The 22,733-nt window shown below is 35.7% G+C and overlaps 3 protein-coding genes across 3 annotated transcripts; 1 reads left to right on the top strand and 2 right to left on the bottom strand.

Annotated features, from left to right (window-relative positions):
- Positions 1–281: 281 nt before the first annotated feature.
- Positions 282–3,947, bottom strand: LOC117326821 (trichohyalin-like). The gene is made up of 3 exons (XM_033883559.1): positions 3,932–3,947; positions 2,928–3,813; positions 282–2,802 (listed from the first exon to the last, which is right to left on the bottom strand). Exons 1-3 carry the CDS (start codon positions 3,945–3,947, stop codon positions 282–284), a joined length of 3,423 nt encoding a protein of 1,140 aa, XP_033739450.1.
- LOC117327178 (putative protein tag-278) lies at positions 3,767–11,640 on the bottom strand. Its single transcript, XM_033884030.1, has 4 exons — positions 11,475–11,640; positions 8,649–8,741; positions 6,135–6,325; positions 3,767–5,055 (listed from the first exon to the last, which is right to left on the bottom strand). Exons 1-4 carry the CDS (start codon positions 11,484–11,486, stop codon positions 4,044–4,046), a joined length of 1,308 nt encoding a protein of 435 aa, XP_033739921.1. The 5' UTR covers positions 11,487–11,640; the 3' UTR covers positions 3,767–4,043.
- A 73-nt stretch (positions 11,641–11,713) lies between these two features.
- LOC117327180 (serine-threonine kinase receptor-associated protein-like) lies at positions 11,714–18,866 on the top strand. Its single transcript, XM_033884031.1, has 7 exons — positions 11,714–11,869; positions 12,547–12,682; positions 13,238–13,392; positions 13,737–13,839; positions 14,255–14,392; positions 16,704–16,840; positions 17,904–18,866. Exons 1-7 carry the CDS (start codon positions 11,755–11,757, stop codon positions 18,101–18,103), a joined length of 984 nt encoding a protein of 327 aa, XP_033739922.1. The 5' UTR covers positions 11,714–11,754; the 3' UTR covers positions 18,104–18,866.
- The last annotated feature ends 3,867 nt before the right edge of the window (positions 18,867–22,733 follow it).

The following is a 22,733-nucleotide window of genomic DNA, read 5'->3' as shown; positions in this document are numbered from 1 at the left end:
TTCTGCCATCCATGTCTGGTGAATGTGATGTTCTAGAATAGTCACTGCTAGGCTTTCTCACACTCGGTTTAGGGGGATTCCTTTTATCTGAAAGTTCTTGTTTTGATGTTGATTTCCCATCATCTTCCCGTTTTGATTTGCTGCTGTGAACTTTTTTCTTTGGTGAGATAAATTTCTTAACTTGAACAGTTTTACAAATATCTTCTTCCTCCGTGTCGAATTCCATACTTTCTGAGGGTGACACACAAAGCATTAGCTCATCTTCCTGTGTATCTTCTGCTTCAGGTAACCATCTTTGACAACTCTTCAGTCATTTTCTCATTATTTCTATTCAAAGGTCCGTTGTCGTTTCCTGATGACTCATCATCTTCTTGCATAAGAGGTGGTGATGACGAACTGTCAGACTCAAACTCATAATCAAGTTCCTCGCTGTTTTCGTCAGAAAAGTGTTTATCAGAATGTTTTGGTTTGAACACTTCTTGTCCATTTTGCTCTCCACAAACAATAACTTCTGGATCTTCAAATGGATTGTCACCTGCAGTACACTGTTCATCAGCATCTGGGCCGCATCCTGATTCAGATGGGTGAACCATCTCTGAACTATTGAGACCACGAGTCTCCTTGTCTTGATCTGACATTGTGTTTTTTATATTTGATGGAAGATAAGGTTCAGAAACTCCAATTTGAATTTCTTCACTGGATGAGTGAAAAGATATTTCCTCTGACTCGCTGTCTGAACTCATTTCTAGGTCGCTCTCAAGGGTTGAATCACTTTGTACAGATGATGCAGATCTTTTCCTGTTCACTGTTTTGTCATGTTCTACACCTTGAGTCTTATTCTGGTCATTATCAGCCTTGAGAAGACTTTCTTTTGTAGAATCAGTCAAAATAAATTGCTGCTTGCTGCTTTTGACTGGTGATTTAAATTTTGTCTTGGAATATGTAAGTGTTCCAACGACTTCTTTATTAACAGAAGGTGATATTCCTTTGTCATCTGTGTCAATGTCTAATTTCTCCATTTCCAGTGACTCAGGTTTGAGTTTCTCCATTTCCTGTGACTCCAGTTCAAGATTCTCCATTCTCAGTGACTCAGGTTCGAGTTTCTCCATTTCTTGTGACTCTGGTTCAAGATTCTCGATTTCCTTTGACTCAGGATCAAGTTTCTCCATTTCATGTGACTCTGTACCTGGTTTCTCTATTCCCTGCGACTCACTATCTAATTTCTCTATCTCTTTGTCATCTGTTTCAATGTCTAATTTCTCTTTTTCCTGTGACTCAATGTCAGGTGTCTCCATTTCCTGTGACTCAGGTTTGAGTTTCTCCATTTCCACTGACTCATTTTCAAGATTCTCGATTTCCAGTGACTCAGGTTCGAGTTTATCTATTTCGTGTGCCTCAGGTTCGAGTTTCTCCACTTCCTGTGACTCAGGTTCGAGTTTCTCCACTTCCTGTGACTCAGGTTCGAGTTTCTCTATTTCCTGTGCCACAAGTTCAAGATTCTCCGTTTCCTGTGACTCAGGTTCGAGTTTCTCCATTTCCTGTGACTTGGTGCACATGTCTTGTTTATCTTGTGAATCAATTTCTAATTTTTCCTCTTTCTCTGGTTCAGTTTCATGTTTCTCTATTCCTTGTGACCGACCTTTTGGTTTCCCCATTCCCTGTGACACAGTTTCTTGTTTCTTCATTCCTTGTAACTCTATATCTGATTGCTCTACTGTCTGTGACTCAATCTCCATTTTCTCCATTACCTGTGCCTCTTTATCTAATTTCTCCATTCCTTTCAACTCAAACTCTGGAATTTCCATTCCCTGTGATTCAGTATTTGGTTTCTCGATTTCCTGTGACTCAGAATCTGGTTTCATCATATCCTTTGATGCAGTGTCTGATTTCTCCACTTTCTTTGACTCGGAGTCAAGTTTCTCTATCCCCTGTGACTCAATCTTGTCTTGTTTCTCCTTTAACTGTGACTCAAATTTCTCCTTGTGCTTCTCAGACACAAAGTTACGATCTTTCTCTAATTTATTCATCTTGGACTGAATGTCTGTCGGGTCTTTCTTCTTGGCTGAATCCATACCTTCATTTTGCTTTTGGTTTGGTGTCATTTTCTCATGCTTTGATAACTTAACATGTGACAGATTGTCCTGTTGGCGACATACAAAACCTACAGCATTTTCTTTACTGCCTGGTGAAACATTAATTTGTGATTTAGATTCTGCAGGCATCTTTATATCATTAAGATTTACTTCGGACAGCTGTCTGTGTTTACTTGGAGTAGTGGCTACACCCATAACTTTCCTCTCCAGTTTCTCCCTACTTTCCATAGCAGGTGACGAAGTTTTGCATTCTGTTTTTGAGACTAATTCATCCATGTCTTTTGGTTCCAGTTTCTTTAGACTTTTCTCAACAGGCGATAGGATGTGTTCAGTTTTGATGTTAACACTGTCCTTCAGTCTGCTTGCAGAACTCTGTTTCCCATTTCTTTGTGATGAAGATACATGTACATTTTTTGAAGACTTTGTGATATCTTCGGTTGAATTGCGGTTCTTTTTATTTCTGTCGTAATTATAAGCTTTTCTTGTTGCCTTTTGTTGTTTCTTAATAAGTTTCAGATTATTTGCCTCTGAATCAGTTTTAGTGGTCATTTCCAATACATCAAGATGCAGGTTTGGAGAACTTCCCATTTCCCTCTCCTGCCTTTGAGAAGCCTGTTTTTTAATTAAGTTCACTTCAGGTTTCTGTGAGGCTTTACTTTCATCTATTTTTCTGGAATCTGGCTCTTTTAAATCTTTTTTCACTTCAATCCTGCTTCATTGCAGAAGTTTTGTTAGAAATATCCTGTGTATTTTTTTCTTTTTCTTCACGCTTTCCTTTTGAACGATGTCTTGTTCTTGTTTTGGATTCCTCAGCACGATTTGTCTTCACCTGACTTGTTCATAGCTGCTTTTCGTCCATGCATAAATGTGTCAGTTGCTTTCTTTTTTACTAGTTCTTGAGAATCTGATGAGGTTTCAGTGTTACTGGTATCATTGTCTTTCAGAATATTTGAAACCAACATCGATGACTCCCCACTGTTTACTGCATTCCTAGCCACCCCTGATGAAGAGCTGCAGATTGCAGACAGTTCCTTTGACTTATCAGACCCATGGATGGTAGTCAGTTCCTGTGACTTATCAGAGCCAAGGACGGCAGATAATTCCTGTGACTTATCAGAGCCGAGGACGGCAGCCAGTTCCTGTGACTTATCAGAGGCGAGGACAGCAGAGGGTTCCTGTGACTTATCAGTGCCATGGATGGTAGACAGTTCCTGTGACTTATCAGAGCCGAGGACGGCAGCCAGTTCCTGTGACTTATCAGAGCCGAGGACAGCAGACAGTTCCTGTGACTTATCAGAGCCGAGGACGGCAGCCAGTTCCTGTGACTTATCAGAGCTGGGGACGGCAGACAGTTCCTGTGACTTATCAGAGCCGAGGACGGCAGCCAGTTCCTGTGACTTATCAGAGCCGAGGACAGCAGACAGTTCCTGTGACTTATCAGAGCCGAGGACGGCAGCCAGTTCCTGTGACTTATCAGAGCTGGGGACGGCAGACAGTTCCTGTGATTTATCAGAGTCGAGGACGGCAGACAGTTCCTGTGATTTATCAGAAATTAAGGGAACATTCTGATGTGTATCATTCTTTCTGAATTTCTTTTCTCCTGATGTGTCTTTGTGTTTTCCTTTTGAATGGAGTGTTTCAACAGATAAGGTCCCCGCAGTGGCATGTTTTTCTTCATCAATTTTCAGTACTAGTGAAGACAGCGAGTTTCGGTTTTCAACTTCAGAAGGATCACAAAAATCAATAGAGTCTGTTCTGGATTTTTTCGAAGTTGAGCTAGTCTCAGAATGTGATGAGGAAGATGAAACTTTCTTTGAACTTGTGCAGACATCCTTCACCTTTGCTGTAGGACATTTTTCAATACCGTCCGATAAAGATGTCTCCAATGAACTAGACTTCTTCACTGGAATAACTGGATGAGAAGATTGGTCTGAGTGTGAAATTTCATCTTTACAATGCTTGTTTGAACCAACCTTTGCTATGAAGACCTTTCGAGTGACTATGAATCTTGTCAGAGTTGTGATTGGGCACTTTTTCTACAACAGACTTTGTCTTTGGCGTGACCTGCCTGCCGTGTTCCAATCTTGGTTTGGAAACAGGGGATAGATATTCAGCTTTTCCCTGCCGTTCATGATCACTCTCATTTGCATCCAAAGATTTTGCTGGATGACCAACCAGAGATTTATGACTAATCGAAGATTTAAGACTGATAGGAGATTTTGCTTCAGCTGTCCGGCTTCTTGATCTATTTTTTGGAGATGAAATTTCTTCCAGGGATTTCATTTTCTCCCTTTCCAATAAATTGTCTTTGTTGATATTTTTCTCTTCTCTCATTCGCTTTAGTCTGAGTTTTTCCCTTAAGTCACAAACACTGCTTGAATCTGGTTTCTTGTTCACATTTTCTTCAACAAGATTGTCTTTTCCCATAATGATTTCTGAGAGTTCGTTCTTTCCTTTTGTCTCATTTCTTTTCCCATTCTCCGCAGTATGTCTTCTTTTCTTTTCATCTCTGTCTTTCTTTTCATTTTTTCTTGATTTATTCGCTGAACATCCATCTTCTCTGCTTCCTTTAACTTTCTCTCTATCAATATTTTCACTGTTCTTGTCCTTTAGATGTATTATTGACTTTTCTACACTTGACCTGCGCTGTACGTCTTTCTTACTCTTTTCAAGTATTTTTCTTGCAGCATTCTGTCTGCAGTTTTCTGTCCTAGAAACATTTTCGCATCTGGTGACATTCTCTTCCCCAAAATTAGCAGCTTTGTCCGAGAACTTGCGCTTTTTCTGAACTTTTTCCTCTCTGTCGTCACTTGAGAGGCGTCTTTTGGTCTTTCCCTTGTCCGCTATGCATGTGACACTATCTTTCTCACTTTCAGACTGCTCCCAGCGATTTTTTCTGACAACTCTGTTTAACACTGGATTCATAGCAAATGTAGATCCCGTTTGGTTTCTTGGGTTCTTCCTAAAATAGAATAATAAATCAAAAATTAATTGCATATCGATTTTGATTACTAATTCAACTTTATATCAATTTTGATTACTAATTCAACTTTGAATAGTTATCAATGTTCCCTACAAGCCCCCACTAAAAATAGTAACAGTGACCTTGACCCAAAATTCCTGAAGCTTGAACTTGTTAGATATTATGGTCCTTTATCATTGTGTGGAGGTTGATAGAAATCCCTTACTGAATGAAGCCGCTAGAGCACTGACAAATTTAATTGTGGCCTTATATTCATATGTACAAGATGGACAGAGATGAAGCCTATATAGTCTCCCAAGTTTCAGTGGTAGGGGACTAATAATCATTTCCTTTTCATGAAGCCTCTACAAATGTTATACAAAATCTCATAAATTGTCATATACCAAGGTCTATTCATCATCGCATTCTACACAAGTTACTTTCAGTATCAGTTATTTTTTAGAAGTAATTTCTTTAAAAAAAAATATCTAAATTTCATTCTAAAACATCTGGTATATAATTTGTTTCCTTCTGCTTTAACATATTTCATGTGAGTGTACTTCATGCTTATTGAACTGGATTGTCCAAATACAATGTAGGGGAGATAACTTAACCTTAAATATATGCCAAATGACACAACTGTGTAAATTACTTGCATGTATGTAGCAGGCCAACATTAATAAAGCTCTACTTAAAAGATTTTGACATTAAGATTAAAAAATTTTCAGCCCACATTAAAAACCAAATTTACTCATACTTTTTGCAATGACAGCGGCAGCAAATCAATAGGTAATTTATCAACTTTTTCAATTTGAAATAACCTCAAACTTTTTTTTTATTATTCTGAGATTTTGGAATTAAAATATTCAAATCAAAATGTAACAAGATGTAATTGATCATATAAGTAGAGTTTGAAATATATGCAAGTTGCAGATTGGTATTGTTTATACATAATTAACTAGCTTTATAGATATGTGTCTGAGTGAGTGAAAATGTCAATGGTTTTAATCTCTACAATTCTCAGAGAAGTGTGATTCTTAGTCTGTGTTAATATTCCTAGCCTCAAACAAAAGACGTACATGTGTTTGTAGTGCTGTATAACTTTGTCCTTGCGCTGAAGTTCCAGACGTGCTGTCAGGAACAAAGTGGAAATGTTTTTCTCCAGAACTCCACATCTCTCAGAAAGTTTGGACTCCGATTTTCGCAGAGTATCCACCTCGGACTCTAACTTCTGAATCTTTAATACAGCATCATCATACTTCCTAGACAACTGCAACAGAAGAGAAGCTGAATAATAGAGAACAGGTTTGTACTTTATAATGAGATTCATGATTTTTTAATAAATATATCAGTTATTTTATAATTAGATGCATGCTTTTGTTTTAAATATAGAGAAAAACTTACTAAATATCCCACAATGTTTCGAGAGCACAGCTTTATTTTACAAGTAGAAAATGTTTGAATGCTCATCACCTAGCCAGTATAAACATTTCCCACTTGAGAAATAGCTAGCTAGAGCTGTGCTCTCAAAAAATTGTGGAATATTCAGCAAATTTTGTCTTTTCAATTATAGATACTAACTTCTTTTTAAAAGTTACCATCTAGATCTGTGCTGTACAATTTTGATAGCTTGACACCTGAAAACTCAGATAATGCTTGCTGACCAGCATGTCCCATTACTTTATCCTGACAGGGTTAAAGTGTACCCCTCCTCTGAAAATTGAGGGGTACAAACAGTAATTCAAAAAACATAAATCAGGGGTACTAGGAAAATCTCACAAGGTTACCTATTTGTACATATTTAGCCATCAAATTCAGTTGTAATTATAAAAGTGCTAATAAAGTTTAATTAAATTGAATATAAAAATCTTAACTCTAAGGAGAGTAGTAACTAGCTATATTGTCCCATGTGGTTAATTAATACATGCATGTTTTACAAAGATTGGTTCCCCCTCAAATCTTGAATTATTTATCTTGGAATTATCTCCCCTATTATAATTCAATTCCACCTAATTTTCATCTGATCTGATATTGATGCACAATCTTTCCTTTTGTGGACAGCTCTATGTTTTATGCGTGATCAATGCAAGTCGTATGATCTGTAGATCTAGAAATGATTGTGCCTGAACTAGCGAGAAGCATTATTCAGGTTAAGAAATAACCTCAATCTGTGAGTCATCGTCCGCGTGTTAGCCAATAAAATTACCAGATTCCTGACATTAGCAACTGGCTCATGGAATGATAGGGGAGACTTCACCTTGTAATAAAAACTCATTTTCTTCAGACAATTTTCATTCTTACATGCTTTTTTTTTAACCCATGTTTTTTTTTCATGTGGACAAGCAGTTTAATGCCTATTAAATTTCCTAAACTTCTGCTGTCTTATGAAGAGTCTAATTCAATTTTAACAACCCTGCAAATAATAGTCCACAATGAATGTAGGTCAAAGGTCAGAATATAGGTCACACCATCTCACTTTGGGGAACTCATGTCCCAGGTAAAGCTCTTGAGACAAAATTGCAGAAGATTGAGCATTGACAAGCTTGTTCTAGGATGTAGGTCAAAGATCAAAATGTAGGTCCGGTTGACCTAATTTTGGTACCTGACATATATACATCACTTCACCTAGTTGTCACCTCCCTTTAAGCTATTCTCATTTTGATGAGATTTGTCTTCACTTATAACCTGGGTCTGACCTATATATTCATGGATGTGTATACGTAGTAGCTAGATGAAACAGAAGCTTATGACACTATACCCTTCCAGAACAATTTGTCGTAAATTAGTCTCTTTGTACTCTTTTCAAGGCCTCTATATAAATAAAGGTCTATATTTTGTTTTTATCTAGCATAGTTTGATTGATAATGAGTTTAAACTATAACATATCAGAGTTCTCCTTTTGTTTTTCTGACAGTTCAGGGCTCAAAGTTGATATTTTACCAGGTGGCCTATTTGGCAACAAAGTTATAAAATCAAGCTGGCACCAATCGGAAAAGTTAGTCACCCGGGCAAGATGTCTTAAAATTATCTTTTAGTTCCTTAGTTCAGTGTAACATCTCTGTAACTTTTTCAATTGTGAATGTCATTTTAGAATTGACTGGAACCTTTGAAAGATTAACCAAATCGCAAATTTACAAAATTTTTAGTGGCCATGCAGGTGCCTTATAGGTCAATAACTGGTCGCCAATGGTGAATTTAAGGCCACTAAAATAGACGCTACTTTGAGCCCTGCCTATATGTATATCATTTTTTTGTTATCTAGCAGAAAATGAAATCTGAACAGTGTACATATGCATATCATGTGTGAAAAATTACTTAAATAATTGCAAATTAAAACAGAAGATTACTGAATTTTCCAGGCAGTATTTAGTAAGTCTGGACAATGGGCACATTCAATTTGCCAATAGTTATATGTATATACAATCCATTTATAGCATGCACATGACTGGGGGTGTAGGGATTGGAGAGTGTTGTGGGTGCAGGGTTTTCGTAGTGGGACTTTACAGGAGTGGGGAATATTGGAGGAGGGGGTAGGGAGGATTACCCTGGAAATGAGAAATATAGAATGAATTAATTTGTAAAGTCTAGTATACCTCATCATAATTGTCTTGGCGACTTATTCCCTCATCTGTTATCAAGTCGTCATACAGGTCCAGTGACGCAAAGGTTCCATCATGATCATCATCCTGTAACAAAGACAATAATCACTTATTTACTTGTTTAAATATATATATATTCTAATCTAAAGTGTAATGACCATCGCAAATTTTTTACCCACAATCAATATAAATCCTGGATTATAGGAAACCATACAAAGTCCCTGAGGCATATGCACAATTTTACAACTATCTAAAATGTTCAGAACATGAAAATATCAACAAATGTACCAGCCAACTGGAAACTGTTAATAATACCTGGACTTACATAATTATCATTTAATAATATTTAGTAGGGGTGACTATTGAGCACAATTTTACTATTGCGATAGTCATAATCAATATTGCGATATTGACAAACTATTGCGATACTATTGGGTTAGTCAACCTATACTTATTTTCAAGTACTTTTCTGATTATTTGCATCTTTATTGTCAATGAAATGTCATAATCCATGAGCTTAATGTAATGGGCAATGTATTTTTTCAATTTTTTTGTACTTAAATAAAGAAAGACATTAATCTGTTTGTGTTTTTAATTCAGTTTAATCAATCAATAAAAAATATTTCTATAATCCGGCTACAATAGTTAGTCATCAGCATTATTTTAAACATATTTGATGATTATTGGTGAGACTATATTCATGTTTGAAAAAATACATTTGTAACTACTGTATGTGACCGCTACTAATTAGTAGATTTATTGACATTAGAAATCGTTACTGACATTAGCTCCGCTCATATGTGCTTTCATTGGAACGGTAGCGTGTTTTCTTCGAATGTGATCACTTAGATTTGTTGTGTTACCGCTGTATTTCAGACTACACTTACACAAACGGCAGCCCACCCGTGTTCTGTCTACTCGATCGCCATCTTTTAAGACTCCAAAATATTTCCAAATAAAGGCTTTTGCCTTTTTGTTGTCAACTAAAACGAAAGTAAAGTCCGCCATGTTTGATACGAAACTACAAGCAGAGCTAGCTGTCAACAAGGCCCTGCTGACAGCTAGCTCTGCTTATAGTTTTGTACACACAATTGGCGAAACTCGACACTACTCGGAGGGGGAAACAACCATTCTCTAAGCGCATTCATCATTTTTATTCTTCTTTAAAAGATGCCTATTATTAAACTATCAAGACTATTGGGATATCAGCTTGACTATCGTCGATAGTATCGACTTTTAATTTTAGGATCGATGCATTGACATCGAGAGGGTTGCCATCGTGATAAGTCGATGCATCGTTAAACCTCTAATATTTAGAGGTATATAATAAACGATTGATGACCTGGTTGAAGGGTGATGTGAAGGTTTATTTACCATCGAAGGTATCATATTTATTTTCCCTAGGGATACATTGTTTTTTTACATGATTATCTGAACAGGAAAATGTGGAAGACAGTAAGGACAGAAGGACTTAATTCAGCTCTGTAGTGATTATATAATTAATTCTCCTGAAGTTGCATTGGTTCAGGAATACAATGGTGATTACCATCAAATAGGGACTGAATGTACTGTGTTGTTTATAAATAAACATTATTACACACAAACCAATATTGTTCCACATCACACATCGGTCCATCAAAATTAAATGTGTATTGCCATGTATTCAAATGTGGGTTAATAACTGTTATACATGCACATGTTACACTGATCATTTCTTCATAGGATTAAAAAGTTTCGGATGCTTATCTGTCCTCAAAACAAAACATATTGGCTAATTGTTAACGTTATTACTTTAAATGTATATGGGAAGGGGGGGTGACTGGTTTACCCTTGTCAGTGTAATATGACAAGATGGGGTGTCCTGCTGTGTGTCTTCGGCAGTGTGCTTTTCAGTTATTACAAAATAAGCAATATAAACTAGGTATTAGTCTTGTGCTATTACAAGGAGACAAAACACGAGCATGGATGCATCTTACAAGTTTGCACACATACAGTGTACATCGTGTTGATAGGATGTTAACAATGCCAACCAATAAAAGTCTCCTGATTAAAGCTAGAAGCTCCGGTGAACAAGCTCATGTGGTAAAATTAGGCAGCATTAGACCCTCGAGCTTAACGTCTGGACTTTTGGCACAATGGTTAGAACGCTCGCCGGGCGCTTGCCTAGCAAGCGGGAGGTCCCGGTTCGGTCACAACAATGGCGTGGTCAACATCTGGATTTTCCGGCCAATCTGGTGATGACTGTCCTTGCTCTACACATGAATCACCGTCAGAAATGACGTGTGGTAGCTACCGTAAGTCGAAATGGGTATGATCTCGGAGAGATAAAAAAAGGACCTCAAAATTAAGATGGGGAAGAATAATTCAGATGGGGGGGGGGGGGGGGGGGGGGAATGTGATAAAATTAGGCAGCGTTGGACCCTTGAGCCTAACGTCCGGACTTTTGGCACAATGATTAGAAAGCTCGCCTACCAAGCGGGAGGTCCCGGTTTCAATTCCCGGTCCGGTCACAACAATCATGACAAGCTTAAGGAAATCCTTGACCTACGGAAATCCCCCTTTATTACATGCTTTTACTACCTCGGCTATAGCTTATTATGAATAAAGGTATCTGCGAAACCTTATATAGAAATGTGATCAGCAGAGAAGCGACATCATCACGTATTAATCAAAACTAGCATGCGTGACAAAGATTAACAATAACACTCAAGTGTGGTGCAACGGTGAATGGTCGCGAAGCTTTGTGTCCTGTCGCAGATCTTGGTAAACAATGAAAACATTTTAAACCTGAAGTAATCGGTAACAGTCAATTATGTGTACCTTGTCATCCATTGTCTCTGGCGTCGGTTCAAAGTATGTATAATCAATAGTTCAATTTCAGATCATTTTTTACGGTAACTTCTTACGCTGTCAGAATGCTACAACTCCTAAAATTTGCCGCCATCTTCTGATTATGCGCAATATGAACTTCCTTCATTAGAATCCCCTCGCGATTTTTCGTATTTGCATGATCCGAAATATCTATTTCCGGTTATGCGGAATGCCTCTAGCTTTTCCTCTGACGAATGCAAAACGCCAAAGAAATTAGGAAGTTGCCACAATGACGGGCATGCGACAAACACCTCTGACTTGCAGTGGTCACACAAGGCCTGTTACTGATCTTGCTTTCAGTGAATCAACTCCTTTTGGTTATTTTCTCGTCAGTGCATGTAAAGGTGAATATTCTGGAGTCGTTCGCTGGGTTATTTGACTAACAATTCAGTGACAATATGGTCATATCAAAGTTGCCGTTTCAGCACCTATTTTGCTTGCCATATGTATAATGATCTCGGATCTGTAAATTTTCAAGTTTAGCGTTAATGTATGTAACATATATACCACAACTGGTATTTTTATTGAAATACATTGTGTGTTGTATTATTAAGACGGCTGATATCCCTTGAACTGTTGAACCAGAGACTTGTATATACAAGTCTCTGGTTGAACATAAGTAGGCTCTAGATCTACAGTATACATTGTATCTCATTCAAACAATAATATTACCAGCAATTTCTGTTTTAGATATGGAGCAAAAATGAGTTCAAAATATCCACAATTTGTAGAACTCGGAAATTTATCAAAGTATCAAGTATTAAAATCAATGTTAATATCTAGTCAAGAAACCAAAGGGTTTTTATGATAAAATATAATGTAAGGTTCTGCAAGTGATATGGCCAATTTATTAAAGTGAAAACCTGTTTTTTTTATGATTTCATCAGTATTGCTTCAATGGAATGAAAAGTAAATCATTAATAGACTTCTTATTTGTTTGTTATTGCAGTAGTCGAGCTAAACAAAAAAAAGATTGGTGTTAATTCCGTGTTTTTTTGTTGTTGTTTTGTTTTACTCCTAGATGGCAAGCCAATGCTTCGTCAGGGTGACACTGGAGATTGGATTGGAACATTTGAAGGCCATAAAGGAGCTGTATGGGGTGCGACACTTAACCGAGAAGCTACCAAAGTAGCTACTGGAGCAGCAGATTTTTCAGCGTAAATATTTCTTAAGGGGAATACAGACATCTCTTTGTAATTGTTGAAACCATGTGCATCACTTTTCGTTTCTTCAAAATTGCTAGACAAGCAGCATGTATCAGAGACAATGAACTATTTACTCAATTATTTATCATTCAGTAAAATGCTTTATTAAAGCATTTATAGGGAGGTCTGTTTGATAATATCATACCGTATTCTAGGACTAGAAAGAATACACATTTGTTCTTGGAATGACCTAATGATTTACTGACTAAAAAATAATTGACAAACAAAACTTTTAGTTGCCTAAACAGAATGAAAAGCCTCGGTCCCACAGTGACTTTGGTAAAATCAGTTTTCACTGTACCTGTTGTAATATATACTTTTATCATACATATTTAAATATGCTACACCTTAGACAAACTTGTAGGATGCTGTTATTATTTGTCATTTGGTAGTGTTAATTACAGATATTTATAATGTGGGTGCCATTTTATACATTTTGGTGAGAAGCAGTGAATACGCTGTATACATCTCTAAATGTCATGTCCTGAGAATGTCCTTGCTTTACAGGAAACTTTGGGATGCCCTCAGCGGAGAAGAACTTCATACGTTTGCCCACAAACATATTGTCAAGAGTGTTGACTTCTCAACTGACAGTAATCTACTACTAACTGGTAGTAATGAGAAAATGCTGAGGATTTTCGATCTGCAGAGACCAGAAGCTGGTAACATTAAAATAATTATAACATGATTTATAGTGTTGTTTTCCTAAACAAAGCTCTACTCTTCCACTTTTAGATATTTTATTTGCAATTTCTCCAGACTGATAAAATTTTATAAAAGAAAAAGAAACAATTAAATGTGTTTTTCAATAGGACATACTGTGGGTAAATTTCTTATTATTGAAATACATACCTTCAAAATTTCGGTAGTGTATTAAAATTATGCCAATATATTGTGTCTCCTCATATATACTGACTGTCAATTGCAAGTGGTTACTTTCATCATTGACTGACAAGTGTAATGCCATGCATGCTTGTGCTTTATATCATTTCTTTTGTACTTTCAGATGCCAAAGTTTGTTTAAATGGGCACACTTCCAATATAAGGACAGCCATATTTACTAAATGTAACACTCAGGTTCTCAGCGCCTCTGATGACAAAACTGTCAGGTATGTATAGAATATAATCATTATGATTTACATTATATAATTAGGTTGGATATTGTTTTGTATAACAATAATAACAAGCATATTGGGTATTGCTAAAGCAATATATGTCCCCGCTGAAAATCGAAACAGTGATCTTGACCTTTAAATTTATCCAAAAACTCAGAAACTCAATCTTGGCTGAGATATGGTCCTTTATCATCACGTGAAGTTAAATCAAAATCTCTCAAGGAAGCTGCTAGAGCACATAAAAACTTTGTCATTTATGTACATACAGTACATAAAAGACGGATGAATCTATAGTCCCCTCGGTTTCACTGACAAGATACTTAAACCGACATCACATTAATTTGTATTGAAAGATACCTACTGTCTTTCATGCACTTAAGAAGTAAATCTTTATGTTTTACTCTGGCAGGTTGTGGGATGCCTCAAGTGGCGAAGAGATAAAAAGGCTGGAGTTCCCATCAATTCCCAATAGTTTGGAATTGTCAGATGACCAAATGCTGCTTCTTATCACTCAGGGAAACTTTACCAGTTTCTACAATGCAGAAACGTAAGATCACTTCCATCAATATTGATCAAATAGGGGAGACAACCCTTCCAATTATTTACAAAACTTTCAAAGAATGTACTTCAATAACATGTAAAACAGGTTTGGGGTCACATTCAATCAAGAATTTAGTTTCTGAACATTTCAGTATCTTAAGATGATTTTAAACATTTTCTATAGGTTGATAAGTATGAATGTATTTTAATATTTTGATGTTAATGATGTTACTACACAGATTAACCACTTCCATATATGTCTACCAGTGTTCCAGCTAGGATTTGAAAAGGGCAGGGCGCTGCCTAAAAAAAGGGCATTTTTGTGCGCGACATTTTTTCCGGGCCTATCTATCTTCTACCTTATTTTACAGGACAATTTAAGTACATCCATGCATTACATATGACCTGATTCATAGAGACAAATAGAAATCTGTTGATTTTTTTTTTATTATTTTGTTTGTGTGTAAAAATGTCTTCTTTCTTCTCTTTATTCTTCAAATATTGTTTTAAATTTTGATGGTAAAAGTTATGACCTAGAGTAATTCAAAAATAAAATGATATTAGCATTATTTCAATTTAAGGGTGTATTGAGAGAATCCATATATACGATAATTACGTCCAATCAAAAAGTTACTATCAGATTATAGTCAACAGAGCGATATTTTCAACCAGAAGTTAGTCTGTCCGTTGTGATTGTAAGACGACTAATTGTAGGTGAAGATATTATAGAGCAAAAGAGAAAAGGTGATCAAGCATATACGAGAAAAAAATGATTAAGTAAAAGAAATTATATTATTTAATATCTTAATAAACTTCGTCCAAATAACTGCGATGTATCTTGTAAGCGGCGGTAAATTTCTACTTTCACTTTAGACTTTTTAGAAATAACGGTAAACTAAAATCAGGAATTTATAGCAAGTTAACATTTTCTTGAATTAATTATAAGAAATGGTAAACGAATAAGGGCCGATCATGATTCGCAAGTTTCTGATCAAACATTTGTTCCGTTGCTCTCGTAAACAAACGGTCCCCGTGTTCACTTGGCTATCACATGACCCGCAGTTAATGCAGAGTCGGCATTTCAGATACGAAAATAACAAAATATAAACTAAACTTTTGCAACTATTATTCACATAAGCAGATATTTTTATGTGTCCTTTATTTATTGATGAAAAATAAACATTTTGTATAGAAATCCGTCAATCCAACAAGAAATTTGCGACATCTGCATTTACAACGAACCATTTCCGGCGTCCCGCCAAACTTCATCAAATAAAATTAACCGAAAGCTAATTTTGATCACTGGAAAATCACTGGAAAGTGATCTCATGATCATTTACTTAAAAGTTGCTTGGTTTAAACCAGAAGGATTTCGTGTTGTCATGTGAAGAAAATTTCAAAGATATATAGATCGATCGCCAATTGCACACGTGCTCATGGGATAACTTTACGACAAACGTGCGGCTCTTTTCGGTCTTGTCAAAAGTTGTTTACATAAGTAAAACAACATTTCCATCCATTATCATTACTTTGTCCATCTTCAAAAAGCCTTCGTGATCATGATTTAATTGGATTACCAACCGATCCTATCGACTCGTCACGGTTAAATGAATCTATAAAACACCAGCTCGATCCCCAGCTGACCGATCTCTGCCTCGGGCAGCGTCCATCAGTACCGTGGATAAAGGTCTACAGGTAAGGGGACTGGTGTTACAGGTGGCCAATTAGTGACTGACTGGCTGACTGTATATTGCATGGCTTCAGCAAATCGGATCTAGAGTATACGAGGCAAAATGAGCATCAATGACACTTAGAAAAAGGGCAGTACTACAGGAAAAGGGGCGGGGCGCATTTCTAACTTTGAATTAGGGGCAGGGCGCCGCGCCCTGCTAACCCGACCTAGCTGGAACACTGCCTACCACCATAATAAACCCAAGATTATTTGTCTGATAAATGGTTATCATCATTGGTATGCTGTCTACATTTCTGTAGAAAGATGATATACCTCTGTTGGTTTTCCACTCTTATTTCGACCTGTATCTGTATTGTGGTTTGTTAATACTGAATTAACCAGATAAATGATAATAAAAAGAACGTCTTTTCCGTTTGACAATTCAATTTAATATGAGCAAAACCTACAACGTAATGACGTCATAGAGAATGTGACGTCATGTAATCACAACAAATATATAGCGCCAATTTTTATATACTTAAAATGTCCGTAATTCTCGACAGTATCTAAACAAAATTTGCTACAGTTTATTGTTGTGGAGATGAAATTGATAACTCTTTCTTAAGTGAATTTTCTGGTCTTACAGGTTGGAGAAAATAAAGGAGTTTGAGGCCCCAACCCAGATCAATTCTGCCTCACTTCACTCATCCAGGAAAGTGTTTGTGGCAGGCGGAGAGGACTTCAAAATGTATAAGTTTGACTATGAGACAGGAGAAGAGCTTGGTATGTCTTTTCACCCATACAGAATAACAAAATCTATTACTTGTATGTGTTCAAGATATATGTATCTTAGCTGAGGGCTGATATAAGGTCACTGAATCATGTTTGAGGCAAAGCCAAGAATGCCAGTTAAAGAATATCTGCCTAAGATATAAAAAAAAAATCTCAGGCACATCTAAGTAATAGATTCTTCTTTTCGTACATTATCATATCAAATTCACACAAAAGCTATAAACTCCTCTCCAAATTGGCTAAATTACCTCCCTTTAGGGGCCTGTGTTAGAAAAACATGTTAAGTATAAGTACTAAACAGAATTATTCCACAGTTAATTGATATGACCATGACCTTTAACCTACATTTAAATAATTTATTCTGAATTTCAACCCACTCCACAGGCTATGTAAGTATGTTGTTTATATATGACAAGTCTTGTCTGTATTTTCTTCTGATCTGTCGGGCACCTTCACGTAACGTTTTGTGCAAAGTTGGGATAGTTATTGCAAAGATTAAGTAGGAAGTCATGCTCTGTGGACTAATTCTGTTAAAAGTACTTGATGTTTTGTCAATATAGGGGATTCTGCTTATGATAAGGAAAACCTGTGGATTAGAATTTAGTATGTGGTTTTGTTCGTTCCGTTATGGATAATTTGGGGAGTCCCTTTAATGTTTTAAACTCTTGGAGTAGGTGCTTTTCAACAATTATGTATATTCAAAGAGAGACCATAGCCTATTATTGAAATAAAGTATTGTGCCAAATCAGACTTTAAATTTATTATAGTTAAAACTATTTAAGCAGCTGAGAATGACTTCATGGTCATCTCATTGCTAGAAAGTTTCTAGACTGACTAGTTAAAAATAAGTCAAAGTTTATGTGTTAGCTTAATTGGCTTAATACCAGAAAATTATAGTAAATATAAAAGCATTGTTACGTAAAATGTATTGTTACTATTAGAAAATATTTTCCACCTCAAATACAATCCCAATCAAGCAATTTAAACTGGATTACTGCAGTTTTCCTTGATGTTAAGCAGAGTAGAAGATAACTCCTGTTCTCTATCATTACAGAATCGTTCAAAGGACATTTTGGACCAGTGCACTGCGTACGGTTCTCTCCTGACGGTGAGCTGTACGCCAGTGGAAGTGAAGATGGAACATTAAGACTATGGCAGACAACAGTTGGAAAGACTTACGGCTTGTGGAAATGTGTCATGCCTGATGAAGCTATCAATAACACCGATTCTACACCAACCAAAGCCGAGACATAGCAAATCATGTCTAAGTGATAAGTCGTGTATCGGTTCAGCCAAGAAGAGGTGCAAAGCTGCAGACATTTGTCTGTACATCTCTGTCTGCCTGTGAAGCTGCAACATGCAATCACAGCTCTCCTCCAAATGTCTGCCATGGAAATGGTCAAATGTTTCAGATGTTGTGAGTTGAGACCATTAATGGCAGTTTGCAAGAATACCACCACTGAAATTTCTGGAAAAAGATTTATTTTAGATTTTGGATGCAAATTGTACATGTCTGTGACTGCGTTTCTGTGTCTCTGACTCAGCTTGTGTTGGTAGTTGATTTGATGAATTAGAGCTATATTACATCAATATCAGATATCTGGAACTTAACAACAGAAAAAGTCTGGAAAATTTTATTATCTTCACATGAACATGTATCTAGATATGTTTCGCATTTGCTGAATTTTTATGTATATCACAGTGAATTTTTCAATGTTGGATTAAGACAAACTCAGACTCGCATGATAGTAACTATGTGAAATGTGAAAGTACAATATTTATTACATGAAGACATATTTCGCGTGGAGGTAAACTGGTTGTCATGACAACAAATGTGAGACATCTGTTGTTTGTTAGTCCACTGAAACTGTCTCCGACTCATGTAAAACAATTATGATATATCTGAAAGGAGCATATATACATGAAGAGTATTGTTTAAATATTGCAAAGAGTTTAATAATTTAATGTTATTTTCAGGATATTAACTTTGGAGCAAGAATAAAGAGATGAGATTCAATTTTACAGACTTATGTTGTACTGTTTAATCAGATCTTTATTAATATCAACAATATTGGTCACATTTTATTTTGAATAGCGTAAATATACATACAGGGAACAGTAATATGCAAGATACGATTTCTTACCATGTTGGAAGAATGGGAGATAACTCAACCATCGGAGACAAATGCAATATTAGGATCTAAGGAACAGAAAAATAATTGACAGATAGTATAAGTGTCCCATTAACAACTTTTGAATCTTCCTCATTGAGCTAAGACTCCTCCATCTCCTCGCCTCTCCTCCTCATACACTAGATATGTAAGAGATACCCCTAGTAAACTTCACTCCTACCTGGTGTTGTTTTATACATAAAAACCAATCAAATTTAACAGAGGGTTTTAATGAATTGGAATGTAATATGGAATTTATGAAACAACTTAAATAAAGGCTTGTGGAATATAAAATTATGTAACGAATTGTAGATAAATTCAAACTATAACATAGCAGCTAGTGTAAGATTCTGTCTATCACATAACTTTTATTCATGAATTTCAAAATTTATTTCTATACTACAGTGTTCGTTTTTCTCTATTCATTTTATTTTATTATTTAATCCCCTTTTTTATACGCCCATCAACAAAAGTTTGTATTATGGCATACCCTGCGCTGTACGTAAGTCTGTCCGTTAATTATATATAACTCATCCTTGTTAATTAGCACTTTCTAGTCTTTATTTATCAAGGGGTTTTTATGAAACTTGCTACAAATGTTCTATGGCACATATATGTAGCTCAAGCGAGTTTGTGATAAAGAATTTTGCGAATAATTTTAACAGAGTCATATCCCTTTTATTGCCAAATATGGACATTGTGTAGAAAAAGCAAGAAGTTTTCTATTTGTTATTCAATTCCTCTTAAGATTTTGAACAATAAAACTAGAAGCAATTATGTTTAATATACATTACAGGTTTTTGACTCGTGTTTCAACTATTGGAATAACGGCTTTGTATATTTGCTCAGGTAAAGGTAATTCATTAACAATTCTTTGTTAGCACTCTCTTACCTTTATTTATCAACAGATTTTTATGTAACTAGCTACAAATATTCTTTACCACAATAGCTCAAACGAGTTCGTGTTACGGAATTTTGTGATCATATTTTTACCAGCATTATGCCATATTGTAGAAAATGCAAGATGTTTTCTATTTTTTATTAATTATTTTTTATTATTTTTTTATTAATTATTTTTTATTATTTTTTTATTAATTATTTTATTCATTTTGTTCTCTTAAACAAGACGCAATTTTGTTCAACATATATCAGGAGTTTTCATATGCCCGTCAACGACACTTCATTTTCCTTGAGGTAGTAGCTTTTCTAGTGACGGGCGCATCATATGTCTCTGTTGCGGAGCTTTTGTTTATTTTAAAGATCTGAATATACAATACAAATGCTTTTAAAGATGAACATTTCTATCTGAATTTAAACTCAAATATCATAACATGGTCTATTTTTTGGCCCTAAATGACCCTAGCTGTCGATGGACCATAAAACACAAACATGTGATGTCACTTGTTCTCTGAGACATAATTAAGTATTTGTGATGTCACATAAGTGTTATTACACACGTGTCTTACGATATTTATGACATGATGGAACTAAGCCAGGTATGTGATAAAGCCAGCTCTACCTAAACAATTATAAACATCACAGGTCTTTTTTGGACACATCTTAATGATTCACATTTTCAGAAGAGAATAATACTGCCAACATTTCAAATGTTTATTATACTGTTGCGCAGAGCATATTTACGTTTTTACTAGAACCAGTGCCATTGCGCGTGCGTAAATAATTGTAAAATGATTTTGACCTGTTACATCTGACGACACCGGAACTTCTTACTAATGGGGCGATGTAGGTGTCATGTAGCAGAAGTTTGTTAACATTCTTAACATATAAATATAATTTCATTCAGTGGGGGACTAATTGAAGAGGTTGCAAATGTCATTTATCAAATATGATCCCGTTGTCTAGAATATCTGGGGGAAAACCTTCTCAGGTGTTTTCTTTAAAGTGTGTTGAACGTTTATATTCATTAGGTGTTTGACCGAAAACTAGTTAAGACAGCACAAAAGTATGTAATGAAAGAGGAATGTGTTGATGCATTGCCAAGAGAGGCGTAAACGACATTTTACAACATTACCACAAACTGGATACAGTCATTCAGCCAAGGTGACGGTAACAAGTTATCACGAAAGAGGGAGAATGGATGTAGTTATTGACAAAACACTTATATGATGTTTTAATAAAACTTAAACAAATTACACGGTTATACCATCATTTCTTTAATACAAGTCAAGAAAACTATGAATATGTATGTAATGAACAAGTTTCTATTTCTAATTGTTGAGCCTATCAAGTATTTTCCACAACATTCTCAGTATTGTAAAATTTAAACAACAATACAAATGGCCAAGGAGTAATGAGATGCCACAAATGGCTTCTTGTGTTCACCAGAATCCAAAGACAGATTGACTTGATGGGGACTTCGGTCAAAATAATTGATGCACCGGCAGGCCGTTTAATTCTTCGGAGTCTTTTGTGCAGTTCAACAGGACTGTCCTGTTTCTATTTTGTCCGATAGTATTGTTATTTTGCAATGCGTTTCTATTTAATCTGTTATATTTTTGTGGCAGTTTTGAGCGATAGACTTTCATTATAATGTAAACACATCAAATAATTCACAATTTATCAATAGTGACTTACGGAACTCCTTGGGGATTTGGACTTTGGGCTGTCCTGTCTCAATAAGCAGAGGAAGCAGCAGTACCAGGAAAAACGGTATGTTTTGTATATTCAAGAAATAAGAAGATATCATTTCAGTTTTTATTCTTCTTATATTTCTTAAGTATTATTACGTCAAAAGATTACTGACTGTCATTGGAAAATAAGTCGACCGTAACGTCAACGTGAAGTTTAATACATGTATTGCATCATTTAGATGGAATGTTAATTTAAAAAAAAAAAAATAATAATAATTGAAAGTCCATAACGTTTTATTTAAAAAATGAAATATGTTTTAAAAATTATAAATCCAAAACGTTTTATTTTGGCTTCTTACATCACTGACGAGTCCTAGAATAATGAAACAGCTGTATAAGATAGTTTCAGATAATTTTTTTTGTCATATATGGTATCTAGTAAATTTAAATTTGCAATTCAGTTGTGTGTCGTAAATTCACATTTCCACTTTCTCCTGGTTTCTACTTAATCATTTTCCTTTGTCGATTGGTCCTTTGTACCATTTAATAGAACGAAATTATATTGCAACTGAATTTCCAAGATGGCGCCACGTTCCATTTGGAGTGCAGCAGGCTCTTTCCGGTACAACTAGTACGAACTAGATAAAGGAACACATGGTTTCTCATCACGTTGATCTTAGTACAGTCAAACCTCGATGATTCGAACTTCGTTAATTCGAATTTCTCGCTGTATCGAACTTTTTGCTTGGTCCCGAATTTCCTTACTATATAACGCTACTAACGAACCTATGCATGATTCGAATTTTTACAAATCGAAGTTTTCGATGTATCCAACTTTTTCATGGCCCGTTAGCTATATGATATTTTAGGTAATTGACATCTCATGATTCGAACAAAAATTTACTTAAAATGGTTCATGCCATTTATTCTATACAGACTAGCCGTATTGTGTAGTGAATGTTTACCAATTTTGATATTGTTAATCTCGCATCATGATTTCGTTGTAGGATGACATGGAATGTAAAATAATCATCAATTTGAGACTTATTGAAATATATAAACATTGAAATATAACTCAGATTTAAAATTGGTACATACAATTTCAAAGAAAACAAACTCAGC

The sequence above is a fragment of the Pecten maximus genome, chromosome 5 (genome assembly GCF_902652985.1).
Source record: "Pecten maximus chromosome 5, xPecMax1.1, whole genome shotgun sequence".
In the NCBI taxonomy this organism is placed as follows: domain Eukaryota; kingdom Metazoa; phylum Mollusca; class Bivalvia; order Pectinida; family Pectinidae; genus Pecten; species Pecten maximus.
This window is presented reverse-complemented; position numbering and strand designations above follow the sequence as displayed.